The 22,433-nt window shown below is 53.4% G+C and overlaps 1 protein-coding gene across 2 annotated transcripts in view; it reads right to left on the bottom strand.

Annotated features, from left to right (window-relative positions):
- The window catches only part of numb (NUMB endocytic adaptor protein), a 111,371-nt gene that overhangs the window by 27,710 nt on the left and 61,228 nt on the right, over positions 1-22,433 (bottom strand). The window contains exons 4-5 of one of the 2 annotated variants that reach the window (XM_045209084.1): positions 1,613-1,645; positions 701-775 (exon numbers count right to left, since the gene is read on the bottom strand). In XM_045209084.1, the coding sequence (XP_045065019.1) occupies positions 701-775; positions 1,613-1,645 (108 nt within the window). The remainder of the gene's footprint in view (positions 1-700; positions 776-1,612; positions 1,646-22,433) is intronic. The other variant, XM_045209085.1, reaches the window with a different exon arrangement.

Below are 22,433 nucleotides of genomic sequence, written 5' to 3'. Positions count from 1 at the left end.
TGGGGATCAAATACTTTTTTCCCTCACTGTAGTTCTAGATTAGTGAGTTCTAGATTAGTGACACGTAGTTCTAGATTAGTGAGTTCTAGATTAGTGACACGTAGTTCTAGATTAGTGAGTTCTAGATTAGTGACACGTAGTTCTAGATTAGTGAGTTCTAGATTAGTGACACGTAGTTCTAGATTAGTGAGTTCTAGAATGCAGAAAGCTTCTCCCATGGTTCCAGGTAGGCTGAACTCCTGTTGTGAAGAGAAGCAATGTGCTTAATATTAGGAAAGTTGAGAAAATGTTTTTGTAAGCCTATAGAAAGCTGATGGGATCCTGCTCTTTTTAAGCCATCACGTTTTTTTTTGCGCAATTACATAGCCTATAGAAATGTTGTGCAACATGAGCTCATGGTGCTCTGATGAAATGTTTGATTAGATTTTCGATTACATTTGAATTGACGTCAGAGTGATTTAGAGGGACAATAGAGGGCTGAGTACCAGGCAGTTAGCTAGTTTGGTAGGCTACTAATGACCAGCAGCAGCATCAGAGCTTGGAGAAGCCTAGTTACCGTGACTAAACGGTCACATGGAATTTGACTGCCTTCATGACTCGTGACCACCGGTGTGGCGGTAATACGGACACCGCAACGTCTATGCCTGTGCCGCGTGTGTGTGTGAGATCTAGCTGTTCGGACAGCGTAGCAGGAGACTACCTTAGTTTTGTCGTCTACTACACGGAGACCATCTGCCGAGACCCACAGCACTGCTCTCACTGCCTTCTTCCCTGCCTGTAGACAAATAGACACACACAGAGAGATGACATAGAGACAGAAAGATGACAGAGACACCGATGAGAGACAGGGAGAGACAGAAACAGAGATGAGGGAGAGACAGGGAGAGAGACAGAGATGAGGGAGAGAGAGAGAGAGAGAGAGAGAGACAGGGAGAGAGACAGAGATGAGGGAGAGAGAGAGAGAGAGACAGGGAGAGAGACAGAGACAAGGAGAGAGACAGAGAGATACACACACACACACAGAGATATGTCACGCACACAAACACAAATCCCAACCTGGAAACAGAGGGAAAACAACCGAAAGTCAAACATTGTAAAGAAAGGTTTGGAGAGTAGGTGTTGTTTTGTTGTGAGTACCCAGACTGGAATGAGGAAGTCATGAGTAGGTGTTGTTTTGTTGTGAGTACCCAGACTGGAATGAGGAAGTCATGAGTAGGTGTTGTTGTGTTGTGAGTACCCAGACTGGAATGAGGAAGTCATGAGTAGGCGTTGTTGTGTTGTGAGTACCCAGACTGGAAGAAAGTTGACTACAACAAAGGAAGTGAAACAGTGGCTCACCAGTTACACAAGTTAAATAACACACGAAGACAGAGACCGTACATACAGGACAGGAAACTCATTCCCACCAAACAGGTCTCAGTCTTGATCCTTCTCGGATTAAAGAAGAGCTGGTGCACGCTGCCCCCCCACACCCACACCCCCCCCCCCCACACACACACACACACGTCTCCAGGTAGTTCCTTGTGACAGTACAGATCAGAGAGTGAGGGGTTATATTAAGGAGAAGGAAAGAGACAGAGGCACTCGGAGTCACACACAAAGCACAACTTACTTTTGTAAAGAAGCCTTTGAAGAATTTACTGTCCTGTTGTGGGATTGGTACAGGAGAAGGTGGGGGTGGGGAGAAGGATGACAATGTTACCGATGACTACTGAGGGCTACATATAGAATGTCCAGGTGTGTGTGTGTGTGTAAGACAGGTGTGTATTTCTTTGTTTATGGGGAGAAGGAGGGGTTGGAGTAGTGAAACTTGATTAGGAGTGAGTGGAACAATATATGGATTAATAGAGGAGTCCAGTTTGAGGGGAGGAAGGTGATTCATATTGGCCTTGAGGAGTTCACCACATCAGTCCCTGGCTTCATTAATAAAGTGCCTAGAGTCGTCCCAACAGTGACCGTACATATCCCAACCAGAAGCCATGGATTACAAGAATCCGCACTGAGCTAAAGGCTAGAGCTGCCGCTTTCAAGGAACAGGACACTAATCCGGACACTTATAAGAAATCCCGCTACGACCTCCGACGAGCCATCAAACAGGCAAAGCGTCAATATAGGACTAAGATCGAATCCTACTATGCCGGCTCTGATGCTCGTCAGATGTGGCAGGGCTTGCAAACTATCATGGATTACAAAGGGAAACCCAGTCGCGAGCTGCTCAGTGACGCGAGCCTACCAGACGAGCTAAATGCCTTCTATGCTCGCTTGGAGGCAAGCAACACTGAACCATGCATGAGAGCACTGGCTGTTCCGCACGACTATGTGATCACGCTCTCCGTAGCCGACGTGAGTAAGACCTTTAAACAGGTTAACATTCACAAGGCCGCAGGGCCAGATGGATTACCAGGACGCGTACTCCGAGCATGTGCTGACCAACTGGCAAGTGTCTTCACTGACATTTTCAGCCTCTCCCTGACCCTGTCTGTAATACCTACATGTTTCAAGCAGACCTCCATAGTCCCTGTGCCCAAGAACACCAAGGTAACCTGTCTAAATAACTATCGCCCCGTAGCACTCACTTCTGTAGCCAGAGCCACGTGGTCCTCTGTAGCTCAGCTGGTAGAGCACGGCGCTTGTAACGCCAGGGTAGTGGGTTCGATCCCCGGGACCACCCATACGTAAAAATGTATGCACGCATGACTGTAAGTGGCTTTGGATAAAAGCGTCTGCTAAATGGCATATTATGAAATGCTTTGAAAGGCTGGTCATGGATCACATAAAGATAGATAAGACAGTCCTTTATTAATCCCCTAGAGGGGAAATTTGATTGCAACAGCCAATACATACAATACCAGTAAATACACCATATGGACACACAGACACATTTGTTTGTGTTAAAACGCCTCATGGTAAGAAGGATCTGTGGAAACGATGCTCCAGGCAGGTACTGTGGAGGCAGTGGCTAGTGTTGGCCTCCATACTTCTAGTGTTGGCCTCCATACTTCTAGTGTTGGCCTCCATACTTCTAGTGTTGGCCTCCATACTTCTAGTGTTGGCCTCCATACTTCTAGTGTTGGCCTCCATACTTCTAGTGTTGGCCTCCATACTTCTAGTGTTGGCCTCCATACTTCTAGTGTTGGCCTCCATTCTTCTAGTGTTGGCCTCCATACTTCTAGTGTTGGCCTCCATACTTCTAGTGTTGGCCTCCATACTTCTAGTGTTGGCCTCCATTCTTCTAGTATTGGCCTCCATACTTCTAGTGTTGGCCTCCATACTTCTAGTGTTGGCCTCCATACTTCTAAGCTTTTTGAGGATCCGTTTATCCAGGGCTCTAGTTTGTCCTGGTGTGTGCCGATGGTTGTTCCAGCCTTCTGGATGATTTTGTTCGGCATGTTTGCATCCTCCGTCGTGATGATGCATCTTCACCACCTATCACCACCTGTGCCTCACTACTCTCTACAAAGAAAATGTATTTTGTTATGCACTTACAGTAGCCCATCTTTTGAATATACTGTAGCGAGCTTAATTTCAGTTTAACTGCTCCTGCCGAGGTCAGGCTCCGTTCAACGTTCGCTTCTAACTCCATCCTTCTATATAGTTAAATCTAGCTACCTGGGTAATAGGGGAAAGGGGGATCCCTGGTCAGTTGTACAACTGAATGCATTAAACTGAAAGGTCCCTGATTGGGTCTGGCAAAACCCATTCATAAACATCAATATCCTGCCAGGCAGGATTTAATCTACATTTGGCCGGCATTTCAGCTATCGATGTGACGTTTGGCGGTGCCTAATCAGTCAGTTCTGTACCTGCCTGGCTGAGCGGCAGTGTGGGTGGAATGGGCGAGCTCGCCTTGCAACCAGAGAGCAAAACACGTGGGAGGTCAGAGACCTGGCAGTGTGGTGCCAGGACAACAACCTCTCCCTCAACGTCAGCAAGACAAAAGGAGCTGAGCAAGGACTACAGGAAACGGAGGGCAGAGCACGCCCCCATTCACATCGGCAGGGCTGTAGTGGAGCGGGTCGAGAGCTTCAAGTATTTATCATCGTCCACACACACAGTCGTGAAGGAGGCACGACAATGCCTCTTCCCCCTCAGGAGGCTGAAAAGATTTGGCATGGGCCCTCAGATTCTCAAAAAGGTATACAACTGCACCACTGAGAGCATCTTGACTACTGCATCAAAGTTCATTAAATAGTTGACCAAATAGCTACCCGGACTATCTGCATTGACCCTTTTTGCACCAACTTTTTTGACTCATCACATACGCTGCTGCTACTGTTTATTATCTATCCTGTTGCCTAGTCACTTTACCCCTACCCATATGTACATATCTACCTCAATTACCTCGTACCCCTGCACATGGACTCAGTACTGGTACCCCGTGTATATAGCCATGTTATTACCTGGTACCCCTGCACATGGACTCAGTACTGGTACCCCGTGTATATAGCCAAGTTATCGTTACTCATTGTGTATTTATTATTACTTTTACTACTCCGTGTTATTACTTTCCTATTATTTCTCTATTCTCTCGCTCTCTCTGCATTGTTGGGAAGGGCCCGGAAGCAATTCACTGTTAGTCTACACCTGTTGTTTACAAAGCATGTGATAAATACAATTTGATTTGACCATGTTAATGCATGATGATTACAGGGGTTTGTTAACAGTAATGGAAGTGAGTCCACACAGAGAGAGCGAGAAAGAGCGTGAGAGAGAGAGACAGAGACAGACAGAGCCAGAGAGAGACAGAGAGAGACAGAGAGAGAGACAGAGACAGAGACAGAGAGAGCGAGAGAGAGACAGAGACAGAGACAGAGAGAGCGAGAGAGAGCCAGAGAGAGACAGAAAGAGAGAGAGAGAGAGAGACAGAGAGAGAGACAGAGACAGAGACAGAGAGAGAGAGAGAGAGCGAGAGAGAGAGCCGAGAGAGACAGAGACAGAGAGAGACAGAGAGAGAGAGAGAGAGAGAGAGAGAGAGAGAGAGAGAGAGAGAGAGAGAGAGAGAGAGAGAGAGAGAGAGAGAGAGAGACAGAGAGATACAGAGAGATACAGAGAGATACAGAGAGAGAGCAGAGACAGAGAGAGAGCAGAGAGAGAGAGAGAGAGAGAGCGAGAGCGAGAGAGAGAGAGAGAGAGAGAGAGAGAGAGATGGTGTGACTGCAGACAGGCAGGCTCGGGGCTCACCTCACACACAGCTGTTAGTTAGTAAGAGGTTAAAGGTTAGAGTTAAGTTACACTGCGGGTTAAACTCTGTTGTAAGGGTTAAGGACTAGATGGAGGGAGGGACATTTCAACATAACCTGCTTAAAAAAGAAAAACAATCCAATAAAGTCAACAACATTAAAATATCAGAGGAAAAAAAGGTGTGGAGGTGGAGAGAGAGAGAGGTAGAGCAGTGGAGAGGGGTGGAGAGGGGTGGAGAGGTAGAGATGGAGAGAGGTAGAGCGGTGGAGAGGTAGAGAGAGAGAGGTAGAGAGAGGTAGAGCGGTAGAGAGGGGTGGAGAGGGGTGGAGAGGGGTAGAGAGGTGGGGAGAGGGGTAGAGAGGTGGGGAGAGGGGGAGAGGGGTGGGGAGAGGTAGAGAGAGGTAGAGAGGGGTGGAGAGGTAGAGAGAAAGAGAGGTAGAGAGAGAGAGAGAGGTGGAGAGGTAGAGAGAAAGAGAGGTAGAGAGAGAGAGAGGTGGAGAGGTAGAGAGAAAGAGAGGTAGAGAGAGGTGGAGCGGTAGAGAAAGATAGAGGAGGATAGTGAGAGAGAAACAGAGAGGTAGAGGAAGAGAGAGAGAATATAGCCAATTTGAATTGAATTGAAAGAGAGCGCTAGAGAGAGGGGAACACAGACTACAAAGCAACAAGCCTACAACAGAACATTAACAACCCAACTCCAGACATATAGGTTTTTATCAGACAGTAGGGAAACTACAACTCCATTAATTCATCAGAGTGTATCTAACATTCCAACAGTCCCTTCTCCCTCCTCTCAGCCTGGTCTCCCCCTCTCCTCTCAGCCTGGTCTCCCCCTCTCCTCTAAGCCTGGTCTCCCCCTCTCCTCTCAGCCTGGTCTCCCCCTCTCCTCTCCTCTCAGCCTGGTCTCCCCCTCTCCTCTCCTCTCAGCCTGGTCTCCCCTCTCCTCTCCTCTCAGCCTGGTCTCCCCCTCTCCTCTCCTCTCAGCCTGGTCTCCCCCTCTCCTCTCCTCTCAGCCTGGTCTCCCCCTCTCCTCTCAGCCTGGTCTCCCCCTCTCCTCTCAGCCTGGTCTCCCCCTCTCCTCTCAGCCTGGTCTCCCCTCTCCTCTCAGCCTGGTCTCCCCCTCTCCTCTCAGCCTGGTCTCCCCTCTCCTCTCAGCCTGGTCTCCCCCTCTCCTCTCAGCCTGGTCTCCCCTCTCCTCTCAGCCTGGTCTCCACCCCTCTCCTCTCAGCCTGGTCTCCCACCTCTCCTCTCAGCCTGGTCTCCCACCTCTCCTCTCAGCCTGGTCTCCCCCTCTCCTCTCAGCCTGGTCTACCCCCTCTCCTCTCAGCCTGGTATCCCCCCTCTCCTCTCCGCCTGGTATCCCCCCTCTCCTCTCAGCCTGGTCTCCCCCCCCCTCTCCTCTCAGCCTGGTCTCCCCCTCTCCTCTCAGCCTGGTCTCCCCCTCTCCTCTCAGCCTGGTCTCCCCCTCTCCTCTCAGCCTGGTCTCCCCCTCTCCTCTCAGCCTGGTCTCCCCCTCTCCTCTCAGCCTGGTCTCCCCCCTCTCCTCTCAGCCTGGTCTCCCCCTCTCCTCTCAGCCTGGTCTCCCCCTTTCCTCTCAGCCTGGTCTCCCCCTCTCCTCTCAGCCTGGTCTCCACCCCTCTCCTCTCAGCCTGGTCTTCCCCCTCTCCTCTCAGCCTGGTCTCCCCCCCTCTCCTCTCAGCCTGGTAGACACCCTTCTCCTCTCAGCCTGGTCTCCCCCCTCTCCTCTCAGCCTGGTCTCCCCCACTCCTCTCAGCCTGGTCTCCCCCTCTCCTCTCAGCCTGGTCTCCCCCTCTCCTCTCAGCCTGGTCTCCCCCTCCCCTCTTTGCCTGGTCTCCCCCTCTCCTCTCAGCCTGGTCTCCCCCTCTCCTCTCAGCCTGGTCTCCCCCTCTCCTCTCTGCCTGGTCTCCCACCTCCTCACTCCTCTCTGCCTGGTCTCCCACCTCCTCACTCCTCACTGCCTGGTCTCCCACCTCCTCTCTGCCTGGTCTCCCACCTCCCCTCTCCTCTCAGCCTGGTCTCCCCCTCTCCTCTCAGCCTGGTCTCCCCCTCTCCTCTCAGCCTGGTCTCCCCCCTCTCCTCTCAGCCTGGTCTCCCCCTCTCCTCTCAGCCTGGTCTCCCCCTCTCCTCTCAGCCTGGTCTCCCCCTCTCCTCTCAGCCTGGTCCCCCCCTCTCCTCTCAGCCTGGTCTCCCCCTCTCCTCTCAGCCTGGTCTCCCCCCTCTCCTCTCAGCCTGGTCTCCCCCCTCTCCTCTCAGCCTGGTCTCCACCCCTCTCCTCTCAGCCTGGTCTCCCACCTCTCCTCTCAGCCTGGTCTCCCACCTCTCCTCTCAGCCTGGTCTCCCCCTCTCCTCTCAGCCTGGTCTACCCCCTCTCCTCTCAGCCTGGTATCCCCCCCCTCTCCTCTCAGCCTGGTATCCCCCCCCTCTCCTCTCAGCCTGGTCTCCCCCCCTCTCCTCTCAGCCTGGTCTCCCCTCTCCTCTCAGCCTGGTCTCCCCCTCTCCTCTCAGCCTGGTCTCCCCCTCTCCTCTCAGCCTGGTCTCCCCCTCTCCTCTCAGCCTGGTCTCCCCTCTCCTCTCAGCCTGGTCTCCCCCCTCTCCTCTCAGCCTGGTCTCCCCCTCTCCTCTCAGCCTGGTCTCCCCCTCTCCTCTCAGCCTGGTCTCCCCCTCTCCTCTCAGCCTGGTCTCCCCCTCTCCTCTCAGCCTGGTCTCCCCCTCTCCTCTCAGCCTGGTCTCCCCCTCTCCTCTCAGCCTGGTCTCCCCCTCCCCTCTTTGCCTGGTCTCCCTCTCCTCTCAGCCTGGTCTCCCCTCTCCTCTCAGCCTGGTCTCCCCTCTCCTCTCTGCCTGGTCTCCCACCTCCTCACTCCTCTCTGCCTGGTCTCCCACCTCCTCACTCCTCACTGCCTGGTCTCCCACCTCCTCTCTACCTGGTCTCCCACCTCCCCTCTCCTCTCTGCCTGGTCTCCCACCTCCTCACTCCTCTCTGCCTGGTCTCCCACCTCCTCACTCCTCTCTGCCTGGTCTCCCACCTCCTCACTCCTCTCTGCCTAGTCTCCCACCTCCTCACTCCTCTCTGCCTGGTCTCCCACCTCCTCACTCCTCTCTGCCTGGTCTCCCACCTCCTCACTGCCTGGTCTCCCACCTCCTCCCTCCTCTCAGCCTGGTCTCCCCCACTCCTCACTGCCTGGTCTCCCACCTCCTCCCTCCTCTCAGCCTGGTCTCCCACCTCCTCACTCCTCTCTGCCTGGTCTCCCACCTCCTCACTCCTCTCTGCCTGGTCTCCCACCTCCTCACTGCCTGGTCTCCCACCTCCTCCCTCCTCTCAGCCTGGTCTCCCCCACTCCTCTCTGCCTGGTCTCCCACCTCCTCACTCCTCTCTGCCTGGTCTCCCACCTCCTCACTCCTCTCTGCCTAGTCTCCCACCTCCTCACTCCTCTCTGCCTGGTCTCCCACCTCCCCTCTCCTCTCTGCCTAGTCTCCCACCTCCTCACTCCTCTCTGCCTGGTCTCCCCCTCTCCTCTCCTCTCTGCCTGGTCTCCCACCCCCTCACTCCTCTCTGCCTGGTCTCCCCCTCTCCTCTCCTCTCTGCCTGGTCTCCCACCTCCTCACTCCTCTCTGCCTGGTCTCCCACCTCCCCTCTCTGCCTGGTCTCCCACCTCCTCACTCCTCTCTGCCTGGTCTCCCCCCTCTCCTCTCAGCCTGGTCTCCCCCCTCTCCTCTCAGCCTGGTCTCCCCCTCTCCTCTCAGCCTGGTCTCCCCCTCTCCTCTCAGCCTGGCCTCCCCCTCTCCTCTCAGCCTGGTCTCCCCCTCTCCTCTCAGCCTGGTCTCCCCCTCCCCTCTTTGCCTGGTCTCCCCTCTCCTCTCAGCCTGGTCTCCCCCTCTCCTCTCAGCCTGGTCTCCCCCTCTCCTCTCTGCCTGGTCTCCCACCTCCTCACTCCTCTCTTCCTGGTCTCCCACCTCCTCACTCCTCACTGCCTGGTCTCCCACCTCCTCTCTACCTGGTCTCCCACCTCCCCTCTCCTCTCTGCCTGGTCTCCCACCTCCTCACTCCTCTCTGCCTGGTCTCCCACCTCCTCACTCCTCTCTGCCTGGTCTCCCACCTCCTCACTCCTCTCTGCCTAGTCTCCCACCTCCTCACTCCTCTCTGCCTGGTCTCCCACCTCCTCACTCCTCTCTGCCTGGTCTCCCACCTCCTCACTGCCTGGTCTCCCACCTCCTCCCTCCTCTCAGCCTGGTCTCCCCACTCCTCACTGCCTGGTCTCCCACCTCCTCCTCCTCTCAGCCTGGTCTCCCACCTCCTCACTCCTCTCTGCCTGGTCTCCCACCTCCTCACTCCTCTCTGCCTGGTCTCCCACCTCCTCACTGCCTGGTCTCCCACCTCCTCCCTCCTCTCAGCCTGGTCTCCCCCACTCCTCTCTGCCTGGTCTCCCACCTCCTCACTCCTCTCTGCCTGGTCTCCCACCTCCTCACTCCTCTCTGCCTAGTCTCCCACCTCCTCACTCCTCTCTGCCTGGTCTCCCACCTCCCTCTCCTCTCTGCCTAGTCTCCCACCTCCTCACTCCTCTCTGCCTGGTCTCCCCCCTCCCCTCTCCTCTCTGCCTAGTCTCCCACCTCCTCACTCCTCTCTGCCTGGTCTCCCCCTCTCCTCTCCTCTCTGCCTGGTCTCCCACCTCCTCACTCCTCTCTGCCTGGTCTCCCACCTCCTCACTCCTCTCTGCCTGGTCTCCCCTCTCTCCTCTCTGCCTGGTCTCCCCCTCTCCTCTCTGCCTAGTCTCCCACCTCCCCTCTCCTCTCAGCCTGGTCTCCCACCTCCTCACTCCTCTCTGCCTGGTCTCCCCCCTCTCCTCTCAGCCTGGTCTCCCCCTCTCCTCTCTGCCTGGTCTCCCACCTCCTCTCTCCTCTCTGCCTGGTCTCCCACCTCCCCTCTCTGCCTAGTCTCCCACCCCTCTCCTCTCTGCCTGGTCTCCCACCTCCTCACTCCTCTCTGCCTGGTCTCCCACCTCCCCTCTCCTCTCAGCCTGGTCTCCCACCTCCTCACTCCTCTCTGCCTGGTCTCCCCCCTCTCCTCTCAGCCTGGTCTCCCCCTCTCCTCTCTGCCTGGTCTCCCACCTCCTCTCTCCTCTCTGCCTGGTCTCCCACCTCCCCTCTCTGCCTAGTCTCCCACCCCCCCCTCTCCTCTCTGCCTGGTCTCCCACCTCCTCACTCCTCTCTGCCTGGTCTCCCACCTCCCCTCTCCTCTCAGCCTGGTCTCCCACCTCCTCACTCCTCTCTGCCTGGTCTCCCACCTCCCCTCTCCTCTCTGCCTGGTCTCCCCCTCTCCTCTCTGCCTAGTATCCCACCTCCTCACTCCTCTCTGCCTGGTCTCCCACCCCCCTCTCCTCTCTGCCTGGTCTCCCACCTCCTCACTCCTCTCTGCCTGGTCTCCCACCTCCTCTCTCCTCTCTGCCTGGTCTCCCACCCCCCTCTCCTCTCTGCCTGGTCTCCCACCCCCCTCTCCTCTCTGCCTAGTCTCCCACCTCCTCTCTCCTCTCTGCCTGGTCTCCCACCTCCTCACTCCTCTCTGCCTGGTCTCCCCCCTCTCCTCTCAGCCTGGTCTCCCCCTCTCCTCTCAGCCTGGTCTCCCCCTCTCCTCTCTGCCTGGTCTCCCACCTCCCCTCTCCTCTCTGCCTGGTCTCCCACCTCCCCTCTCCTCTCTGCCTAGTCTCCCACCTCCTCACTCCTCTCTGCCTGGTCTCCCACCCCCTCACTCCTCTCTGCCTGGTCTCCCACCTCCCCTCTCTGCCTGGTCTCCCACCTCCCCTCTCCTCTCTGCCTGGTCTCCCCCTCTCCTCTCTGCCTAGTCTCCCACCTCCTCACTCCTCTCTGCCTGGTCTCCCACCTCCCCTCTCCTCTCTGCCTGGTCTCCCACCTCCTCACTCCTCTCTGCCTGGTCTCCCACCTCCCCTCTCCTCTCTGCCTGGTCTCCCCCTCACTCCTCTCTGCCTGGTCTCCCCCTCTCCTCTCAGCCTGGTCTCCTCCTCTCCTCTCAGCCTGGTCTCCCCCTCTCCTCTCTGCCTGGTCTCCCCCTCTCCTCTCTGCCTGGTCTCCCCCTCTCCTCTCTGCCTGGTCTCCCCCTCTCCTCTCTGCCTAGTCTCCCACCTCCTCACTCCTCTCTGCCTGGTCTCCCACCTCCTCACTCCTCTCTGCCTGGTCTCCCACCCCCTCTGCTCTCTGCCTGGTCTCCCACCTCCTCACTCCTCTCTGCCTGGTCTCCCACCCCCTCACTCCTCTCTGCCTGGTCTCCCACCCCCCTCTCCTCTCAGCCTGGTCTCCCACCTCTCCTCTCAGCCTGGTCTCCCACCTCCTCACTCCTCTCTGCCTGGTCTCCCACCTCCTCACTCCTCTCTGCCTGGTCTCCCACCTCCTCACTCCTCTCTGCCTGGTCTCCCACCTCCTCACTCCTCTCTGCCTGGTCTCCCACCTCCTCACTCCTCTCTGCCTGGTCTCCCACCTCCTCACTCCTCTCTGCCTGGTCTCCCACCTCCTCACTCCTCTCTGCCTGGTCTCCCACCTCCTCTCTCCTCTCTGCCTGGTCTCCCACCTCCTCTCTGCCTGGTCTCCCACCTCCCCTCTCCTCTCTGCCTGGTTTCCCCCGCTAGCTGTCTGATGGGAGTGTAGAGCTGATGTCGCTAGCTGTCTGATGGGAGTGTAGAGCTGATGTCGCTAGCTGTCTGATGGGAGTGTAGAGCTGATGTCGCTAGCTGTCTGATGGGAGTGTAGAGCTGATGTCGCTAGCTGTCTGATAGGAGTGTAGAGCTGATGTCGCTAGCTGTCTGATGGGAGTGTAGAGCTGATGTCGCTAGCTGTCTGATGGGAGTGTAGAGCTGATGTCGCTAGCTGTCTGATGGGAGTGTAGAGCTGATGTCGCTAGCTGTCTGATGGGAGTGTAGAGCTGATGTCGCTAGCTGTCTGATGGGAGTGTAGAGCTGATGTCGCTAGCTGTCTGATGGGAGTGTAGAGCTGATGTCGCTAGCTGTCTGATGGGAGTGTAGAGCTGATGTCGCTAGCTGTCTGATGGGAGTGTAGAGCTGATGTCGCTAGCTGTCTGATAGGAGTGTAGAGCTGATGTCGCTAGCTGTCTGATGGGAGTGTAGAGCTGATGTCGCTAGCTGTCTGATGGGAGTGTAGAGCTGATGTCGCTAGCTGTCTGATGGGAGTGTAGAGCTGATGTCGCTAGCTGTCTGATGGGAGTGTAGAGCTGATGTCGCTAGCTGTCTGATGGGAGTGTAGAGCTGATGTCGCTAGCTGTCTGATAGGAGTGTAGAGCTGATGTCGCTAGCTGTCTGATGGGAGTGTAGAGCTGATGTCGCTAGCTGTCTGATGGGAGTGTAGAGCTGATGTCGCTAGCTGTCTGATGGGGAGTGTAGAGCTGATGTCGCTAGCTGTCTGATGGGGAGTGTAGAGCTGATGTCGCTAGCTGTCTGATGGGAGTGTAGAGCTGATGTCGCTAGCTGTCTGATGGGAGTGTAGAGCTGATGTCGCTAGCTGTCTGATGGGAGTGTAGAGCTGATGTCGCTAGCTGTCTGATGGGAGTGTAGAGCTGATGTCGCTAGCTGTCTGATAGGAGTGTAGAGCTGATGTCGCTAGCTGTCTGATGGGAGTGTAGAGCTGATGTCGCTAGCTGTCTGATGGGAGTGTAGAGCTGATGTCGCTAGCTGTCTGATGGGAGTGTAGAGCTGATGTCGCTAGCTGTCTGATGGGAGTGTAGAGCTGATGTCGCTAGCTGTCTGATGGGAGTGTAGAGCTGATGTCGCTAGCTGTCTGATGGGAGTGTAGAGCTGATGTCGCTAGCTGTCTGATGGGAGTGTAGAGCTGATGTCGCTAGCTGTCTGATAGGAGTGTAGAGCTGATGTCGCTAGCTGTCTGATGGGAGTGTAGAGCTGATGTCGCTAGCTGTCTGATGGGAGTGTAGAGCTGATGTCGCTAGCTGTCTGATGGCACTGGATCATAAAAAACGACTCAATATTATTTGTAGATTAGTCAGCCGCTCACAATTTACCGATGATACATCACAGTTTTGATGCTCTCGATTGCGGCCATTCTCTCTTAATCCAAACAGTTAAAATGACCCAGTGTCTGTGCATTGAAGCCAGGGGTCTACAAGCTTTAGTGTAGGAGGGAGGTTGACTATAGTGTAGTAACCGTATGCATGTCACCAGGTGGCAGGGAGTACCCTGGGTAGGGGTGACAGATTATTCGACGGGGAGGTGTCTGCCACGTTTTGGGTCAGAGTTCAGCACATTCACGTGGGTATGTGTTATATCTCTCTAGCTGTGACCCAGCTCTCTCTCTATACAGTCGGAAGTTTACATACAGTGAGGGAAAAAAGTATTTGATCCCCTGCTGATTTTGTACGTTTGCCCACTGACAAAGAAATGATCAGTCTATAATTTTAATGGTAGGTTTATTTGAACATTGAGAGACAGAATAACAACGAAAAATTCCAGAAAAACGCATGTCAAAAATGTTATAAATTGATTTGCATTTTAATGAGGGAAATAAGTATTTGACCCCCTCTCAAATCAGAAAGATTTCTGGCTCCCAGGTATCTTTTATACAGGTAATGAGCTGAGATTAGGAGCACACTCTTAAAGGGAGTGCTCCTAATCTCAGCTTGTTACCTGTATAAAAGACACCTGTCCACAGAAGCAATCAATCAATCAGATTCCAAACTCTCCACCATGGCCAAGACCAAAAGAGCTCTCCAAGGATGTCAGGGACAAGATTGTAGACCTACACAAGGCTGGAATGGGCTACAAGACCATCGCCAAGCAGCTTGGTGAGAAGGTGACAACAGTTGGTGCGATTATTCACAAATGGAAGAAACACAAAATAACTGTCAATCTCCCTCGGCCTGGGGCTCCATGCAAGATCTCACCTCGTGGAGTTGCAATGATCATGAGAACGGTGAGGAATCAGCCCAGAACTACACGAGAGGATCTTGTCAATGATCTCAAGGCAGCTGGGACCATAATCACCAAGAAAACAATTGGTAACACACATTGCCGTGAAGGACTGAAATCCTGCAGTGCCCGCAAGGTCCCCCTGCTCAAGAAAGCACATATACAGGGCCGTCTGAAGTTTGCCAATTAACATTTGAATGATTCAGAAGAGAACTGGGTGAAAGTGTTGTGGTCAGATGAGACCAAAATCGAGCTCTTTGGCATCAACTCAACTCGCCGTGTTTGGAGGAGGAGGAATGCTGCCTATGACCCCAAGAACACCATCCCCACCGTCAAACATGGAGGTGGAAACATTATGCTTTGGGGGTGTTTTTCTGCTAAGGGGACAGGACATCTTCACCGCATCAAAGGGACAATGGACGGGGCCATGCTCCGTCAAATCTTGGGTGAGAACCTCCTTCCCTCATCCAAAGCATTGAAAATGGGTCGTGGATGGGTATTCCAGCATGACAATGACCCAAAACACACGTCTAAGGCAACAAAGGAGTGGCTCAAGAAGAAGCACATTAAGGTCCTGGAGTCTCCAGACCTTAATCCCATAGAAAATCTGTGGAGGGAGCTGAAGGTTCGAGTTGCCAAACGTCAGCCTCGAAACCTTAATGACTTGGAGAAGATCTGCAAAGAGGAGTGAGACAAAATCCCTCCTGAGATGTGTGCAAACCTGGTGGCCAACTACAATAAACGTCTGACCTCTGTGATTGCCAACAAGGGTTTTGCCACCAAGTACTAAGTCATGTTTTGCAGAGGGGTCAAATACTTATTTCCCTCATTAAAATGTAAATCAATGTATAACATTTTTGACATGCGTTTTTCTGGATTTTTTGGTTGTTATTCTGTCTCTCACTGTTCAAATAAACCAACCATTAAAATTATAGACTGATCATGTCTTTGTCAGTGGGCAAACGTACAAAATCAGCAGGGGATCAAATACTTTTTTCCCTCACTGTAGCTAGCTAGTGCAATCGGCATCAAACTGCCACCTGGACAAGAGGAATACCTACAGTTGAATTTGGAAGTTTACATACACCTTAGCCAAATAAATGTAAACTCAGTTTTTCACAATTCCTGACATTTAATCCTAGTAAAAATTCCCTGTCTTAGGTCAGATAGTATCACCACTTTATTTTAAGAATGTGAAATGTCAGAATAATAGTAGAGAGAATGATTTATTTCAGCTTTTATTTATTTCATCACATTCCCAGTGGGTCAGAAGTTTACATACACTCAATTAGTATTTGGTAGCATTGCCTTTAAATTGTTTAACTTGGGTCAAACGTTTCGGGTACCCTTCCACAAGCTTCCCACAATAAGTTTTGGCACATTCCTCCTGACAGAGCTGGTGTAACTGAGTCAGGTTTGTAGGCCTCCTTGCTCGCACACGCCTTTTCAGTTCTGCCCACACATTTTTGATAGGATTGAGGTCAGGGCTTTGTGATGGCCACTCCAATACCTTGACATTGTTGTCCTTAAGCCATTTTGCCATAACTTTGGAAGTATGCTTGGGGTCATTGTCCATTTGGAAGACCCATTTGCGACCAAGCTTTAACTTCCTGACTGATGTCTTGAGATGTTGCTTCAATATATCCACATAATTTTCCTTCCTCATGATGCCATCTATTTTGTGAAGTGCACCAGTCCCTCCTGCAGCAAAGCACCCTCACAGCATGATACTGCCACCCCCGTGCTTCACGGTTGGGATGGTATTCTTCGGCTTGCGAGCAGCCCCCTTTTTCCTCCAAACATAACGATGGTCATTATGGCCAAACAGTTCTATTTTTGTTTCATCAGACCAGAGGACATTTCTCCAAAAAGTACGATCTTTGTCCCCATGTGCAGTTGCAAACCGTGGTCTGGCTTTTTTATTGCGGTTTTGGAGCAGTGGCTTCTTCCTTGCTGAGCGGCCTTTCAGGTTATGTCGATATAGGACTCGTTTTACTGTGGATATAGATACTTTTGTACCTGTTTCCTCTAACATCTTCACAAGGTCCTTTGCTGTTGTTCTGGGATTGATTTGCACTTTTCGCACCAAAGTACATTCATCTCTAGGAGACAGAACTTGTCTCCTTCCTGAGCAGTATGACGGCTGCGTGGTCCCATGGTGTTTATACTTGCGTACTATTGTTTGTACAGATGAACATGGTACCTTCAGGCATTTGGAAATTGCTCCCAAGGATGAACCAGACTTGTGGAGGTCCACACATTTTTTTCTGAGGTCTTGGCTGATTTCTTTTGATTTTCCCATGGTGTCAAGCAAAGAGGCACTGAGTTTGAAAGTAGGCCTTGAAATACATCCACAGGTACACCTCCAATTGACTCAAATGATGTCAATTAGCCTATCAGAAGCTTCTAAAGCCATGACATCATTTTCTGGAATTTTCCAAGCTGTTTAAAGGCACAGTCAACTTAGTGCATGTAAACTTCTGACCCACTGGAATTGTGATACAGTGAATTATAAGTGAAATAATCTGTCTGTAAACAATTGTTGGAAAAATTACTTGTCATGCACAAAGTAGATGTCCAAACTGACTTGCCAAAACTATAGTTTGTTAACAAGACATTTGTGGAGTGGTTGAAAAACGAGTTTTAATGACTCCAACCTAAGTGTACGTAAACTTCTGACTTCAACTGTATCTCTAGCTTGCTAGCTGTTGCCCAGCAGAAAAACACTCATAAACCAGGACCATAAAACCATGCCGTTACTGGCAGAGAGAGATAAGGATTTAAAGGCAGGACAGGACAGGACTGGGCTGGGCTGGGACTGGACTGGGACTGGGCTGGGCTGGGCTGGGCTGGGGCTGGGACTGGGACTGGGGCTGGGGCTGGGACTGGGACTGGGACTGGAGCTGGGACTGGGGCTGGGACTGGGACTGGGGCTGGGGCTGGGACTGGGCTGGGCTGGGACTGGACTGGGACTGGGCTGGGACTGGGACTGGGCTGGGCTGGGGCTGGGGCTGGGGCTGGGGCTGGGACTGGGCTGGGACTGGGACTGGGCTGGGACTGGACTGGGACTGGGCTGGGACTGGGCTGGGACTGGGCTGGGCTGGGCTGGGCTGGGGCTGGGGCTGGGACTGGGGCTGGGGGCTGGGACTGGGACTGGGCTGGGACTGGGACTGGGCTGGGACTTGACTGGGCAGGGCTGGGGCTGGGACTGGGCTGGGACTGGACTGGGACTGGGCTGGGACTGGGACTGGGCAGGGCTGGGGCTGGGCTGGGGCTGGGGCTGGGACTGGGCTGGGACTGGGCTGGGACTGGGACTGGGACTGGGGCTGGGGCTGGGGCTGGGGCTGGGGCTGGGACTGGGGCTGGGGCTGGGGCTGGGACTGGGACTGGGGCTGGGACTGGGGCTGGGGCTGGGACTGGGACTGGGACTGGGGCTGGGCTGGGACTGGGACTGGGCTGGGACTTGACTGGGCTGGGACTGGGCTGGGACTGGGGCTGGGACTGGGACTGGGACTGGGACTGGACTGGGACTGGGACTGGGCTGGGACTTGACTGGGCTGGGACTGGGACTGGGACTGGGCTGGGACTGGGACTGGGCTGGGGCTGGGGCTGGGGCTGGGGCTGGGCTGGTATAAATAAAATATTTTTTTTTATATACATTTTTGGGATGGAAAAACACTTTCAGTGTAAACTTAGATGACTAAAACCAGATATAAAGGAAGAAGAAAAGCGAATGTACCTATATATATATATTTTTTTTTAAATAATATAATCTTTGAGAACTAACAATCATCAAAATAAAAGTTGACAGTCAGGGAGAATTTAAAATTCCCAAAACTATGAATGTAGCAGTATTGATTTTGATACTATATTTGAGCAAAATAACACAACATTAGCCGTGGCAAAATGAGTAGAATCGCAGGAAATTTGCTTTAAAAACAGCAACATTTTCTCTCAGCTCTATGGCAAAATGTGTAGAATTGAAGGAAATTGCCTTAAAAATTCAACAATTTCTCTACACCACCAAGATCGGGGTCTCTAAAATTGTATCTAAAATTCAGCCGCGCCGACCGTGCCCATTGCAACGCCCACCACCTAAGCCCCTTTTTATCCAGGCAAAAACCCTGTGTGACATCATCCTCTTCTTTTATAGGGACAGATCAGGGAGCAGGCTAGCTGTGGTACATATCTCCAGGACAAACAGGAAAATAACATTCTAGAGAAGGTTGAATGACCAGGCCAGCTGTGATATCTTCAGGACAGAGGAGAGATCCTTCTAGAGACGGTTGAAGGACCAGGCCAGCTGTGATATCTTCAGGACAGAGGAGAGATCCTTCTAGAGACGGTTGAAGGACCAGGCCAGCTGTGATATCTTCAGGACAGAGTAGAGATCCTTCTAGAGACGGTTGAAGGACCAGGCCAGCTGTGATATCTTCAGGACAGAGCAGAGATCCTTCTAGAGAAGGTTGAAGGACCAGGCCAGCTGTGATATTTTCAGGACAGAGGAGAGATCCTTCTAGAGACGGTTGAAGGACCAGGCCAGCTGTGATATCTTCAGGACAGAGGAGAGATCCTTCTAGAGACGGTTGAAGGACCAGGCCAGCTGTGATATCTTCAGGACAGAGGAGAGATCCTTCTAGAGACGGTTGAAGGACCAGGCCAGCTGTGATATCTTCAGGACAGAGGAGAGATCCTTGTAGAGACGGTTGAAGGACCAGGCCAGCTGTGATATCTTCAGGACAGAGGAGAGATCCTTCTAGAGACGGTTGAAGGACCAGGCCAGCTGTGATATCTTCAGGGACAGAGGAGAGATCCTTCTAGAGACGGTTGAAGGACCAGGCCAGCTGTGATATCTTCAGGACAGAGGAGAGATCCTTCTAGAGACGGTTGAAGGACCAGGCCAGCTGTGATATCTTCAGGACAGAGGAGAGATCCTTCTAGAGACGGTTGAAGGACCAGGCCAGCTGTGATATCTTCAGGACAGAGGAGAGATCCTTCTAGAGACGGTTGAAGGACCAGGCCAGCTGTGATATCTTCAGGACAGAGGAGAGATCCTTCTAGAGACGGTTGAAGGACCAGGCCAGCTGTGATATCTTCAGGACAGAGGAGAGATCCTTCTAGAGACGGTTGAAGGACCAGGCCAGCTGTGATATCTTCAGGACAGAGGAGAGATCCTTCTTGAGAAGGTTGAAGGACCAGGCCAGCTGTGATATCTTCAGGACAGAGGAGAGATCCTTCTTGAGAGGGTTGGAGGATCACCCCCCTCACAAGGAGACAGGTCATAGACAGGAGCAGTCATCTGTGTGTTAGGGTCTGTCTGTCGGTTTGTCTGTCTGCATCTAACAATCATCAAAATAACAAGCTCAAATTCTGAAGTAGCCATTACAAGAAGATGGTCCACAGATGTAATTGAATCTGAACCACCCTTTAACTGGAACCGGTTTGGGTTATCTTTGTATGCATTTATTGGAATGTTTTTGTACCTGTAACCCCCTGTGAAAAAGAAAACTGACAACACTGAATAAAAAGTTAGTCAACAAAAGGCACTTCGCACGAAGCTTGTAGTCGTGAAGTTGGGTCCAGTCAGTGTGTGAATGGTCAGTGGGAGGCTGAAGCCCAGTGTGTGAATGGTCAGTGGGAGGCTGAAGCCCAGTGTGTGAATGTTCAGTGGGAGGCTGAAGCCCAGTGTGTGAATGGTCAGTGGGAGGCTGAAGCCCAGTGTGTGAATGTTCAGTGGGAGGCTGAAGCCCAGTGTGTGAATGGTCAGTGGGAGGCTGAAGCCCAGTGTGTGAATGGTCAGTGGGAGGCTGAAGCCCAGTGTGTGAATGTTCAGTGGGAGGCTGAAGCCCAGTGTGTGAATGGTCAGTGGGAGGCTGAAGCCCAGTGTGTGAATGTTCAGTGGGAGGCTGAAGCCCAGTGTGAGAATGGTCAGTGGGAGGCTGAAGCCCAGTGTGTGAATGGTCAGTGGGAGGCTGAAGCCCAGTGTGTGAATGTTCAGTGGGAGGCTGAAGCCCAGATCTAGAACGAAGCCTGCATTACACTACCCTGTACTAGGGTTGAATGGCGGTAACCCGGTTACCGAGATTTACCGGAAATTACTGCCCAAAACCACTCCCTTTTCCTGGAATAGATCACTATCCTCTCTCCTGTCTAAGGATGGGCTGTCTCCTCCTCTCCTCTCTCCTGTCTAAGGATGGGCTGTCTCCTCCTCTCCTCTCTCCTGTCTAAGGATGGGCTCTCTCCTCCTCTCCTCTCTCCTGTCTAAGGATGGGCTGTCTCCTCCTCTCCTCTCTCCTGTCTAAGGATGGGCTGTCTCCTCCTCTCCTCTCTCCTGTCTAAGGATGGGCTCTCTCCTCCTCTCCTCTCTCCTGTCTAAGGATGGGCTCTCTCCTCCTCTCCTCTCTCCTGTCTAAGGATGGGCTCTCTCCTCCTCTCTCCTGTCTAAGGATGGGCTCTCTCCTCCTCTCCTCTCTCCTGTCTAAGGATGGGCTGTCTCCTCCTCTCCTCTCTCCTGTCTAAGGATGGGCTCTCTCCTCCTCACCTCTCTCCTGTCTAAGGATGGGCTCTCTCCTCCTCTCCTCTCTCCTGTCTAAGGATGGGCTCTCTCCTCCTCACCTCTCTCCTGTCTAAGGATGGGCTCTCTCCTCCTCTCCTCTCTCCTGTCTAAGGATGGGCTCTCTCCTCCGCTCTCCTGTCTAAGGATGGGCTCTCTCCTCCTCTCCTCTCTCCTGTCTAAGGATGGGCTCTCTCCTCCTCTCCTCTCTCCTGTCTAAGGATGGGCTGCCTCCTCCTCTCCTCTCTCCTGTCTAAGGATGGGCTGTCTCCTCCTCTCCTCTCTCCTGTCTAAGGATGGGCTCTCTCCTCCTCTCCTCTCTCCTGTCTAAGGATGGGCTCTCTCCTCCTCTCCTCTCTCCTGTCTAAGGATGGGCTCTCTCCTCCTCTCCTCTCTCCTGTCTAAGGATGGGCTCTCTCCTCCTCTCCTCTCTCCTGTCTAAGGATGGGCTCTCTCCTCCTCTCCTCTCTCCTGTCTAAGGATGGGCTCTCTCCTCCTCTCCTCTCTCCTGTCTAAGGATGGGCTGTCTCCTCCTCTCCTCTCTCCTGTCTAAGGATGGGCTGTCTCCTCCTCTCCTCTCTCCTGTCTAAGGATGGGCTGTCTCCTCCTCTCCTCTCTCCTGTCTAAGGATGGGCTCTCTCCTCCTCTCCCCTGTCTAAGGATGGGCTGTCTCCTCCTCTCCTCTCTCCTGTCTAAGGATGGGCTCTCTCCTCCTCTCCTCTCTCCTGTCTAAGGATGGGCTCTCTCCTCCTCTCCTCTCTCCTGTCTCAGGATGGGCTGTCTCCTCCTCTCCTCTCTCCTGTCTAAGGATGGGCTGCCTCCTCCTCTCCTCTCTCCTGTCTAAGGATGGGCTGTCTCCTCCTCTCCTCTCTCCTGTCTAAGGATGGGCTCTCTCCTCCTCTCCTCTCTCCTGTCTAAGGATGGGCTCTCTCCTCCTCTCCTCTCTCCTGTCTAAGGATGGGCTCTCTCCTCTCTCCCTCTCCTGTCTAAGGATGGGCTGTCTCCTCCTCTCCTCTCTCCTGTCTAAGGATGGGCTCTCTCCTCCTCTCCTCTCTCCTGTCTAAGGATGGGCTCTCTCCTCCTCTCCTCTCTCCTGTCTAAGGATGGGCTGTCTCCTCCTCTCTCCTGTCTAAGGATGGGCTGTCTCCTCCTCTCCTCTCTCCTGTCTAAGGATGGGCTGTCTCCTCCTCTCTCCTGTCTAAGGATGGGCTGTCTCCTCCTCTCCTCTCTCCTGTCTAAGGATGGGCTCTCTCCTCCTCACCTCTCTCCTGTCTAAGGATGGGCTCTCTCCTCCTCTCCTCTCTCCTGTCTAAGGATGGGCTCCCTAACTCACTCCCTAACCCTCTTCCTTCCTCTCTCTAACCCTCAGCCCCTCCCTCTAACCCTCAGCCCCTCTCTCCCTCTCTCTAACCCTCAGCCCCTCTCTCTAACCCTCAGCCCCTCTCTCTAACCCTCAGCCCCTCTCTCTAACCCTCAGCCCCTCTCTCTAACCCTCAGCCCCTCTCTCTAACCCTCATTCTCTCTCCCTCCCTCCCTCTAACCCTCTCCCTCCCTCCCTCCGTCTCCCTCTGGGTCTGCCTGTCTGCCCTGTGTCTGTCTGCCCTGTGTCTGTCTGCCCTGTGCCTGTCTGCCCTGTGCCTGTCTGCCCTGGACTCAGTGAGCTAAGCTGGGCTCAACAGCCAGATGGTCAGAGGGGGCAGACCTCTAGAGCCAGACCGAAGGGTACAGTACACTGGGTAGCTGGC

This window comes from Coregonus clupeaformis, chromosome 29 (genome assembly GCF_020615455.1).
Source record: "Coregonus clupeaformis isolate EN_2021a chromosome 29, ASM2061545v1, whole genome shotgun sequence".
NCBI lineage: Eukaryota > Metazoa > Chordata > Actinopteri > Salmoniformes > Salmonidae > Coregonus > Coregonus clupeaformis.
This window is presented reverse-complemented; position numbering and strand designations above follow the sequence as displayed.